Raw genomic sequence first — 11,376 nt, 5'->3', positions numbered from 1 at the left:
TGAACGGTAGTGTATATATATCTCTGCCCCATGGCAATATGAGTACAATTGCATGAAATGTGTTAGAAAATTGCTATATTTTCTCTCCACCCATGGCAAAGTGTGTAGATTTGCAGAAAACGGCTTTAAAACTGCAACATTTTCTCTAAGCCCCATGGGGAAATGTGTAGAATTGCAGGAAATGTACTTAAAAACTTTCCACCATCAAGACGGGACCACTAAAATGTTTTGCCTGCGAGGTGCTTAGGGCCCCCAAAAGGCTAGGACCGGCCCTGATTTAAGTGCCTGAACTTGACCAATATGTTCTTCTGAAAGTCAATCATGTCCTTTTTCTGATAGAATACAAAAAAAACATGTACTTTTCCTCAAAAAAGTTATGAGATCCAAAAGACACCACATTGTAGGAATGACCCAGTTGGTCGGCCAACGGTGCAAGTGGCGACACTTCAGGATGAGGAGTAAATTGCACACTTCCCGATGACCATCGACTGCTTACAGAGTAAGGAAACCAACACATAATTTTGTAATGTTGATGAAATATCCCTTTAATGTATCCTGTAAAAGCGTGTGTCATTTGCCTAGACACGCCCCCACATCTTTCTCCTGAAAACAAGTTGGCATTAAGTCAAGCAGCTCGAAAAAATATTTCTTGACAAGATTAACAAAAACGATGTGAGTACTTTACAGTAGCAAACTTCGGTAACTGCCTGTGAGCAAAACTTGCTAGTCAACTTTATTGCCTTGCTGTGGTTTGTAACATAAGCCAGTTTGCTAGCCAGCTAAAATGACATCGCTAACGTTAGCTAGCTCCTCTCAGTTTTTCCTCAGATGGCTGGAGAGCCGAAACACAGCAACCAGCTCGAGCAGTTCATTTTGCTGGCCCAAAATACTAAAGGACCCGCTTTGATTGCCCTCATAAAACAATTACTGGAAGCTCCGGGGGTATATGTCTTCGGAGAATTCCTAGACCTCCCCTGCATTCAACAGGTAACTTAGCTAGTTAACCAGTTTCTTTTTATTTGTTTTCTAAAGTGGAGTGACTTGTGTATGAATGTGGAGTGCATTCATTTTTACTCAAATGTAATGGCTAACCCCACAACACTAGATGTCACTGTTTTCAAGGTATGTGACTGCGTAGAATGTTGTCAATTTTTCCTAATTCCCTGCTCTCCCTTTGTAGATGTCAAAAGGTCCCAATGAAGGCTACAGTCAACTGCTCAACATGTTTGCTTATGGCACATACCATGATTATAAAGGTAGTTGATCCTTTCATGCTTTCTTCTGCTTGTGTTATTCATGTTACACGGTCATGGTGCTACAGTATCCACGGGTTGATTTACATTTTTACATTTTAGTCAATTTAGCAGACACTTATCCAGAGCGAATAACAATTAGTGCATTTATCTTAAAATCCTTAAAGCTATAATATGTAACTTTTTGGGCGACTGACCAAATTCACATAGAAATGTTTTGAATAGTCTATAGAGCTGTCATTCTCATTGCAATCAAGTCAAAGAAGAGATAGATCTGTATAATGTATAATATTTCTATGCTTCCTGTTCATTAAGTTTGGTTTTTGCATCTTTTTAATTCCTGTTTTGTGTGCCAGCTTAAAACAGCTGAAAATGAAATATTTTTGGTTATGAAAATGATTTCACAGCAGTTTAGATGATACAATTATTATCTACACCAGGGGTCTCCAACCTTTTCTAGCATGAGAGCTACATTTTTAAGCTGCTCATTTTTGAGCTACTCATTTTTTTCTAGCTTTCAAATAGACACAATCTTCTCTCCCCTGCGACTCTTCCCCAGGTCCTCAGTGTACAATAGAAAGTAGTGCACAATATTTTCTGGAATATATTTTACCAGATTGTTTTCTCAGGAAAAAAAATCCTGGTTTTAGATTTTTGGTTTTTCAGTCTCAATTACAATTGTTAATAGAGAAACAACTAAATTGGATGTTCTGAGTACATGTTTAATTATTATTATTTTTTAAATCAGGTCTTGTAGAACAGATTTTGTTGCGTCATTTCCCTTTAGTTGTGCATCTGGCTCTTTAATTATGCATCTAGCAAGCAAGGAATATGCCATCAAATGTGGGTGTCTAGTGATGGTTCTGTACTGCTGTTGCTCATTTCACAGCAAAGTTTGCAATAACAAATAATAGGTACAAATGACATACTTATTCGTTATATACTTCTGCCAGGTAAGCCTTCTCAGTTACCATTAAATTGAGAAGATTTTGGGGAAAGTATTTCTGTCAACCCACAAGATGGTTATTGCATCAACTGGCTACACACGGAATGATAGAAAAACGCATGCACCACACAGACAGACGGGCAATAATGTCAATGTTGCATTGATTAGATAGTAGCAAGGAGCTTGCGGTATCTAATACTTGTCAAATTGCATGTACATTCAGAATTGTTTAGCGATTTACTCGTATGTGAGTCTACGAGCCACTGGCAGCTCGCGATCAACCTGTTGCAGAACCCTGCTCTACACTATACTTGCTTGTTTTATCGCATAAACCGAAATGATGCGAACTATTAGAATTTTAGCAAGCAGGAAATGGCAGAGCGATTTCTGCATAGTGCATCTTTAAGTCTATTGCTTCAATCTAATTAACATTATTTTTAAAATCCCCATCAAAATCTATCAATTTAATCTCTACAGGATCGGTAAACCCCCCCCCCCCCCCATCCCCCCTTCTGCTCATCTGTAGATAGGCTGAAACTTTCATTCTTGTTAATCTAACTGCTCTGTCCAATTTACAGTAGCTATTACACTGAAAGAATACCGTGCTATTGTTTGAGGAGAGTGTACAATTATGAACTTGAAAATGTATGAATAAACCAATTAGGCACATTTGGGCAGTCTTGATACAGATACCTTGCATTTCAAAGATGATGGTAAAAAAACACGTTTTTTTTCTTGGTATTATCTTTTACCAGATCTCATGTATTATATTCTCCTACATTAATTTCACATTTCCACAAACTTCAGTGTTTCCTTTCAAACGGTATCAAGAATATGCATATCCTCGCTTCAGGTCCTGAGCTACAGGCAGTTAGATTTGGGTATGTCATTTTAGGCAAAAAACATTTTTAAAGGAGCGGATCCTTATTAAGCTAGTTGACAGTCTTTTTTTGCCATTTATGAATGTGGTATTCAATGCGTTTCTATGGGCTATAGTAGTAAAGGCCAAATTCAATATTTCATCCCATAAAAATGATACCTAAAGGGGTCCTACAATTCACAGTCGTAGCAAAGTACATCGTCCCTCAATAATTAGTTATCAGCTAAATCTATGCTTGTAGGAAAATATAATTCTTTTTGGTCCTATTTGTCCTTTCAGCATTCAAGGATACTCTACCCCCCTTGACTGAGACCCAGAAGAACAAACTAAGGCATCTGACCATTGTCAACCTGGCTGCAAACATGCAGGTCCGTACAGGACTGTCAACTGCAACAGACCCGAAGCAGCCCTAATTATTGTTTGTGTGGTGCAGTCAGTTTGATCAAAGAAACCGAGAGCAGTAGGCTTTCTTCCTATTGGTCCAGCACCAGTTTGCAAATGTGTAATGTGCAGCATCACTCTCACACACTTCTGTTCACTGTTATGGTGACTGCAGGTGATCCCGTACTCAGTGCTGCTGAAGGACCTGGAGGTGGGCAGTGTGCGTGAGCTAGAGGACTTGGTGATCGAGGCTGTGTATGCTGACGTGATCCGGGGGAAGCTGGACCAGTGCAGGCAGCAACTGGAGGTGGACGCCTGCATCGGCCGCGACATCCGCTCCCAGAGCATGGGCCGCATCGCCAGCATACTGGCACAGTGGTGAGGGGAGGGAGGGGGGGGGGGTCTACGTATAGAACAGTTCTGCATATTAATGTTTGAGATTATAGACCCGGTTACGAGTCGTTTTTTCCCCAACAAAAGCCATGTCGTTGTCTGTATCTGATGAATCATTAATCATTGTATCCTTAGTCCTGCTTTTCTACTGTATGTTTTTATGCCTGTTTCTCTGTCCACATATAGATTCTGCTGATCTTTCTATTGTATGCGTGTCCACAGGTGTAGTGGCTGTGAGAGCATCTCTGCGTCCATAGAGCAGGAGGTGGGCAGGGTGAGCCACTGCAGAGAGAGCCACCTCAAAGCTGTGCAGCACATCGAGACCGAGGTGAGGGAAACATTCAGAGAGGGTTGAGGTGGATGGTAAGAAAGAATAAGTGCTCCATTTTCAAGTGTGCTCTGTGGTGCATGCTTTTTAGTGTTGTCTCCCTGTCACTTTTCTGTCCTTCCTCCTCTCTTTCAATTTCAGTTTAAGGGGCTTTATTGGCATGGGAAACATGTTTACATTGCCAAAGCTTGTGAAATAGATCATTAGACATAACATTTGTGAGTTTTTTTTTTTTTATGTCCTATTATGTCTATATACAGTGTTGTGACTATGAAAATAGTTAAAGTACAAAAGGGAAAATAAATATTGGTTGTATTTACAATGGTTGCCCTTTTCTTGTGGCAGCAGGTCACAAATCTTGCTGCTGTGATTGTACACTGTGGTGTTTCACCCAATAAATATGAGCGTTCATCAAAATTGGATTTGTTTTTCGAATTCTTTGTGGGTCTGTGTAATCTGAGGATAATATGTGTCTATAATATGGTCTCTGTCACTCTCCTGTCTCGGTCAGGTGGGTAACATCCGCAGGATGATGTCAGCAAGCACGTCTACGTCCACTCAGGACATGGACCCTCTGGGGGAGCAGGAGGGGGAAGGGGCCATGGCAGGCTCTGGGGCCGAGCGCAGGCAGACCCCCCTACAGATGATCTCCAAGGCCAAGAGCCTCAACAACCAGAGACACTGACCACTGTAGCCTGAGACGGGCATGTACTGTTTTATTAAGACATAGGCTGCTCAATGGTCTGAAGGGGCTTCCACGCCTTGTCTCCTTCCCTCAGTCTGCACTGCCTTTAAACAACTGAAAGGGAGGAGACAAGGAGAGTAAGACACTTTTAAGATGTATTCCATGGGTTTGTGGCCTGGACTAGGAATCTTTTGTTTAAGGCACAATCCTTTCCCCTGTTTTAGAAAAAGGAGATGTAAAAAAGTTGTTTCTAATTTTTGTCTTTAAAAAAATTGGGATAAAGAGAGAATGTATTTCCTGTTAAATGTGCTGAGTTTTGTCATTTTATTTGCTAATATTAAAAGCTATGTTTTCAGATTTTATCACAAATCACTTGAATAAGCAAACAACTTTCATCAGCATACTGCTATGTAGTTTAGGAAATGTTGCTGATCTTATCGGTTTTATCCTGTCCCCTATCCAAATCTGTGAATATTCAAATGAAAACATTTTCCGCTTACGTTTCCGCTCCAGCCCTACACAGACGACATGCTTTTGCTTGAGTTATTGTCTGGGGGCTGAAGTGTATGTTTTTAGGTCTGTCTGTGCTGCCATGTTGGGAACCCCTTCTCTCCCCTGCCCGGCCCTGCGTACCCCGCTGACCTAGTTTTCAATTGTTTTCTGCCTGAGACAATGGGAGAAAATGGTTTCATAACCACACACAATACCTGGGTGTTATTCAACACGATTGTTGTCAAGGGTTCCTATTGTGGTGTGATTGTGTGTCGAGCGTTGTGCACTCTTTATGTAACCAACTTATGCAGCCCCCCCCCCCCCCCCCCCCAGCGAGGAGTTTCAGTACCCAACGCCCTTGCCACACACACTTTGTCCTCACCCTAGGGTCTCAAAGTAATTCTTATAGCGAGATCTCAAATGTCCCCGTTGACAGCCTTTACAAAACCTCTCCTTTCTCACGCCAACTTACTAACTCATTCACGTTGTTGGTCTTTTTTTCCAAAATCCAGCATGCGTTGTTTGGCAGAGAGGTTATGACCGTTATTAGACCCTTGCCCACTGTAGTGTCTTTGTAGGGCTTGTGTGTGTTATGTCAGCACCATGTGTAACCTCCGCTGACCCCTAGGGCAGGAACCACCGCACGCACACACACACACAGACCCCAAACCCAATTCTCCAAATACTGGGTTTCTTGTCTCAATGGAGATGTGGACTGGCAAAAGCAAATCCTGTCTAGGCTTCTGCAATGCACTTCTTGTGGCAGTGAGATGTAACCCTTGATTGAGACTGCTGAAGTGGCCGGCTAGAGGAGATGGCTCTGGTAAGTGCGCCTCCAAAACCTCTCCATACGATGTCAGTCATGCCATGATTTAACAGTACATTAATGCCCTTTCAAGTTAAGCGTTCTCTGGATATGTGCGTTTTCAATTTTAAGCGTGTGGCTTTGGCTTGATTTAATGTTCTCTGATGTATTTCAGGTCTAGAGCAGCGGGTGTGGCGTCACAGCAAGAAGAGGCGAGAGAGGTGAGACGCCTGAAAACCACTTGTTTGTCTAGCTGTCCTCTCTCATCTTCCATTTAGTATCTCTCACTTTCCCTTCTAAGACTGCTGACCTCTCTCTTCTTCAACCTTGCTTGCTGGTCTAGCTCTGTGTGGTCAGTGCCGCTGACACTGGTAAAAGAGGTGTAATACTGAGCGGTAGACTGGCAAAAAGAAAGGGGGGGGGGGGGAGGCTACAGTACAGTATGCCCACTCTGGCTAGCTGAGGGGGAGGGATGGGAGGAGCGGAAGCCAGATTAATCAAAGGACATCAAAGGGGGATGGAGGGATAGGATGAAAGCGGGCCGACTGTTTGTCCCATGCCATCTCGCTCTGCCTGAGTTGGCTTACAGATCTCAGGGCCATTGTGCCGCGCGGGTGCATGTATGGGGCTGGGACACGACACATACACACTACACTACCAACACAACACTACAAACTTAAAAAACAACACAGACTCACACCATCCCAGGGCTGCTAATTAGCAGGGACCTCACGACACGACATTTAGATTTGTGTGTGTTGGGTCTATGTTGGGAAATTGTTAGATAGCAGTGCACTGTTGGAGATAGAAACAAGCATCCCGCTACTCCCGCAATAACATCTGCTTAACACGTGTATGTGACCAATAACATTTGATTTGATTTATCACGATACTTTGGTGCCAATACTATATTTATTGCGATTCTCACGATTCTTCTATTTGATATTGCGATTTGATGTTCCAAACATACTGCTCACTATATGTCTGCTGCAGAGAGGGAGACGAGAGAGAATGAGTTTTGATCAGTCATAATATCGTCCAAAATAATATTGCGATATGTAAATGTTTCGATTCCCCCACAATCACTACACACACACACACACACACACACACACAAAGTACTCAGAGAGCGGAAAAATGAGCGCTTTCTATTACACTTACTTACTGTCTCCTTTTTTCCTCCTTTCTCTCTTTCCATCCACCAATGTGTGTCTCTCTCACACACCCATTCTCTCTGTTATGCCGCAACTTCAAAGCACAGCCCTCTGATGTTGCCAAAGTTGGGCACTCACTCAAACTGCGGCACAGCCACTCATACACACAGTCGCACACACTTCACATATAGCCAAATCCACAAATGTGTATATACAGTCCATTTCGGACACACCTGTTGCTGACAGGTGTAAAATCGAGCACACAGCCATGCAATCTCCATAGACAAACATTGGCAGTAGAATGGCCTCGCTGAAAAGCTCAATGACTTTCAACGTGGCACTGTCATAGGATGCCACCTTTCCAACAAGTCAGTTTGTCAAATGTCTGCCTAGCTAGAGCTGCCCCGGTCAACTGTAAGGGCTGTTATTGTCAAGTGGAAAAGTCTAGGAGTAACAACGGTTCAGCCGCGATGTGGTAGGCCACACAAGCTCACAGAACAGGACCGCTGAAGCTGGTAGCGCATAAAAATCATCTGTCCTCTGTTGCAACACTCACTACCAAGTTCCAAACTGCCTCTGGAAGCAACATCGGCACAAGAACTGTTCGCCACGAGCTTCATGAAATGGGTTTGAATGGCCGAGCAGCCGCACACAAGCCTAAGATCATCATGCGCAATGCCAAACATCGGCTGGAGTGGTGTAAAGCTTGCCGCCATTGGACTCTGGAGCTGTGGAAACGCGTTCTCTGGAGTGATAAATCACTCTTCGCCATCTGGCAGTCCGACGGACGAATCTGGGTTTGGCAGATGCCAGGAGAACGCTACCTGCCCGATTTACATAGTGCCAACTGTAAAGTTTGGTGGAGGAGGAATAATGAATGGTCTGGGGCTGTTTTTCATGGTTCGGGCTAGACCCCTTAGTTCCAGTGAAGGGAAATCGTAATTCTACAGCATACAATGACATTCTAGAGGATTCTGTGCTTCCAACATTGTGGCAACAGTTCAGGGAAGGCCCTTTCCTGTTTCCTAATGACATTGCCCCTGTGCACAAATCGAGGTCCATACAGAATTGGTTTGTCGAGATCGGTGTTGAAGAAGAACTTGACTGGCCTACAAAGAGCCCTGACGTCATCCGCATCGAACACCTTTGGGATGAATTGGAACGCCAACTGCGAGCCGGGCCTAATTACCAAACATCAGTGCCGACCTCACTAATGCTCTTGTGGCTGAATTGGAAGCAAGTTCCAACATCTAGTGGAAAGCCTTCCCAGAAGAGTGGAGGCTGTTATAGAAACAAAGGGGAACCAACTCCATATTAATGCCCATGATTTTGGAATTAGATGTCCGATGAGCAGGTGTCCACATACAGTTCATTTGGAAAATATTCAGACCCCTTGACATTTTCCACATTTTGTTTACGTTACTAAATGACAAAAAATAAGACTGAAATATCACATTTATATAAGTTTTCAGACCCTTTACTCAGTACTTTGTTGAAGCACCTTTGGCAGCGATTACAGGCTTGGGTCTTCTTGGGTATGACGCTACAAGCTTTGCACATATGTATTTGTGGAGGTTCTCCCATTCGTCTCTGCAGATCCTCTCACGCTCTGACAGGTCTTCAGAGATGTTTGATCGGGTTCAAGTCCGGGCTCTGACTGGGCCACTCAAGGACATTCAGAGACTTGTCCCGAAGCCACTCCTGCGTTGTCTTGGTTGTGTGCTTAGGGTCGTGGTCCTGTTGGAAGGTGAACCGTTGACCCAGTCTGAGGTCCTGAGCGCTCTGGAGAATTGTTTTAATCAATGATCTCTCTGTACTTTGCTCCGTTCATCTTTCCCTCGATCCTGACTAGTCTCCCAGTCCTTGCTGCAGAAAAAACATCCCCACAGCATGGTTCTGCCACCACCATGCTTCACTGTAGGGATGGTGCCAAGTTTCCTCCAGACATGACGCTTGGCATTCAGGCCAAAGAGTTCAATCTTGGTTTTGTCAGACCAGAGAATCTTGTCTGAGAGTCCTTTAGGTGCCTATTGGCAAACTCCAAGCAGCCTGTCATGTGCCTTTTTACTGAGGAGTGGCTTCCGTCTGGCTGCTGTACTACAAAGGCCTGATTTGGTGGAGGGCTGCAGAGATGGTTGTCCTTCTGGAAGTTTCTCCCATCTCCACAGAGGAACTCTGGAGTTCTGTTAGAGTGACCATTGTGTTTTTGGTCACCTCCCTGACCAAGGCCCTTCTCGCCCGATTGCTAAGTTCGGCCAGGCGGCCAGCTCTAGGAAGAGTCTTGGTAGTTCCAAACTTCTTCCATTTTAAGAATGATGGAGGCCACTGTGTTCTTGAACCTTCAATGCGGCAGACACTTTTGGTTCTTGGCCGCAGATTTGTGCCTCGACACAATCCTGTCTCGAAGTTATATTCTAACCAAATTCAATTGCTAACATTTCGAAAAACCTGTTTTCGCTTTGTCATTATGGGGTATTGTGTTTAGATCGACGAGGAAGTAAATACATTTGATCCATATTAGAATCAGGCTGTAACGTAACAATGTGGATAAAGGGAAGGGTTTTGGTCATGCAGTGTGAACCCTGCCGTCAGCATTGGCCTGTGGGGAGGGTTGCAGCGGCACCCTTTGATGCTGTCCTGCTACTGTAGGAGCCGCGCTGCGTTTCATCGCTCAGCCGCTCACTTGGCTTAAAGATGACTCCAATTTGCGTCCCTCTTTTGGCTTACTGGTGCTTTGTATCTAGACCTCGTTTTATGTGGGTGTCTAGCTAATGTGTGACCTTAGACCACGTTCTCTCCACTAACAGTCTGTGTGTGGGTGTACAGAACATTGTGTCTGTGTTGGTGGTATGGTCTTCTGTGGTTGCCGTTAGTCTCACATTGTGTTGTCGGTTCTACAAGAACCTGGGTGATGGGTGTCTGAACAACTTGCGATTTTCAGAGGAAAATTCAAACTTAACACTAAGTTCCAACTTGGAAGTCACTTTGTTTAGATTCAAGGTCTGTGTTCTACTCTGGACCTTTATTTGACCTATTTGTAAAACCTTATAGATTGGGTTAGGAGTCTTTCCTGGCCATGTGACATGCGCAGGAAAACCCCCTGGTTCTTCTATTACAATATGCGTTAGTTCCTCTAGGAAATAACAGGTGCAAACATTTTGTCTAGTACAAATTAAGTCAGTCTGGCCAAACCAGACGTTATTCTTTCTTTTTCCACATATCCATTCCCCTTTGTGGTTCGTAACAGCTTAGCGCTACAGTGGAACACACAAGGTTACATATGCTACCCCCCAATACAGGCTACTTATGTTCCCAGGACCACATTTTGCCCTGAAGTTGGGGTTCAGGTCCAACCCACATTGCGTTAAAAATGAAGATGCATACACCTTTTCCTGTTCCCAGATAGAATAGCAGAACGGTTCACAGTCCAGTAGAAATATTCGTAAACTGCCCTCACAGATATTGGCCTACTAGTTTTTAGAGTAAGACGTGTGTTTGTGTATACACAGGTAGTAGGTATGTTAATAACAAGGATAAAGTACAAGATTCGGTTTGATTTAAATCTGGTCTTCATTACATACCGGCAGCACATCAAAGAAGTCTTCATAACAATCAATGCTGTTTTGGCTACTCACGGTGGAGCTGCAATGCGTAGACATACAGCAACAAGTTACCAAGAGTGAAACTTTTTCAATTGAAACCTACCGGTTTGCTACTATAAGACACAACTTATTAACAACTTATGACGACCACCATTCTTATAATGTATCTTTATATAACGATTGGTGAGTTCATCTGAGAAAGACAAAAGTGATGTGAACTGACAATATTTTAATGGGGGGGATAAAGGGCTGTAAGTGATCAATGGGGGCGGTGTCCGAGTGATTCCCGGGGGACGGCTTTGAAGTGGGCATCCTCTGAGAGACATCGAGCACAATGCCCTCTTTGACGGGCAGGGAGAATGGCAGACGCTCCTCTCTCTCTTCTCACTGTCCCTCCCCCATCTCTCTGTCCTCTGCTCTGTCTCTCTCTTCCTCTCATCTCTCCGTCCCCGTCTCC

General features: G+C 43.8%; 1 protein-coding gene across 2 annotated transcripts; it reads left to right on the top strand.

Annotated features, from left to right (window-relative positions):
• Positions 1-422: 422 nt before the first annotated feature.
• Positions 423-5,223, top strand: LOC129824424 (COP9 signalosome complex subunit 7b-like). Of its 2 annotated transcripts, none has more exons than XM_055884069.1 (7): positions 423-499; positions 818-987; positions 1,181-1,256; positions 3,359-3,447; positions 3,636-3,838; positions 4,076-4,181; positions 4,693-5,223. In XM_055884069.1, exons 1-7 carry the CDS (start codon positions 478-480, stop codon positions 4,864-4,866), a joined length of 840 nt encoding a protein of 279 aa, XP_055740044.1. In that variant the 5' UTR covers positions 423-477; the 3' UTR covers positions 4,867-5,223. The 2 variants fall into 2 exon arrangements, with proteins under 2 accessions (XP_055740044.1, XP_055740045.1); XM_055884070.1 differs by lacking the exon at positions 423-499 and adding an exon at positions 544-672.
• Positions 5,224-11,376: the final 6,153 nt, after the last annotated feature.

The sequence above is a fragment of the Salvelinus fontinalis genome, chromosome 26 (genome assembly GCF_029448725.1).
Source record: "Salvelinus fontinalis isolate EN_2023a chromosome 26, ASM2944872v1, whole genome shotgun sequence".
Lineage (NCBI taxonomy): Eukaryota > Metazoa > Chordata > Actinopteri > Salmoniformes > Salmonidae > Salvelinus > Salvelinus fontinalis.
This window is presented reverse-complemented; position numbering and strand designations above follow the sequence as displayed.

What these genes read in the sequence shown, in the direction of transcription:
- LOC129824424 (XM_055884069.1), top strand. Translation starts at nt 478, where the DNA reads ATGACCATCGACTGCTTACAGA. An exon ending in GACCATCGACTGCTTACAGA is followed by an intron (nt 500 to 817) that starts GTAAGGAAACCA and finishes AGCTCCTCTCAG; the next exon opens with TTTTTCCTCAGATGGCTGGA. An exon ending in CACATACCATGATTATAAAG is followed by an intron (nt 1,257 to 3,358) that starts GTAGTTGATCCT and finishes TTGTCCTTTCAG; the next exon opens with CATTCAAGGATACTCTACCC.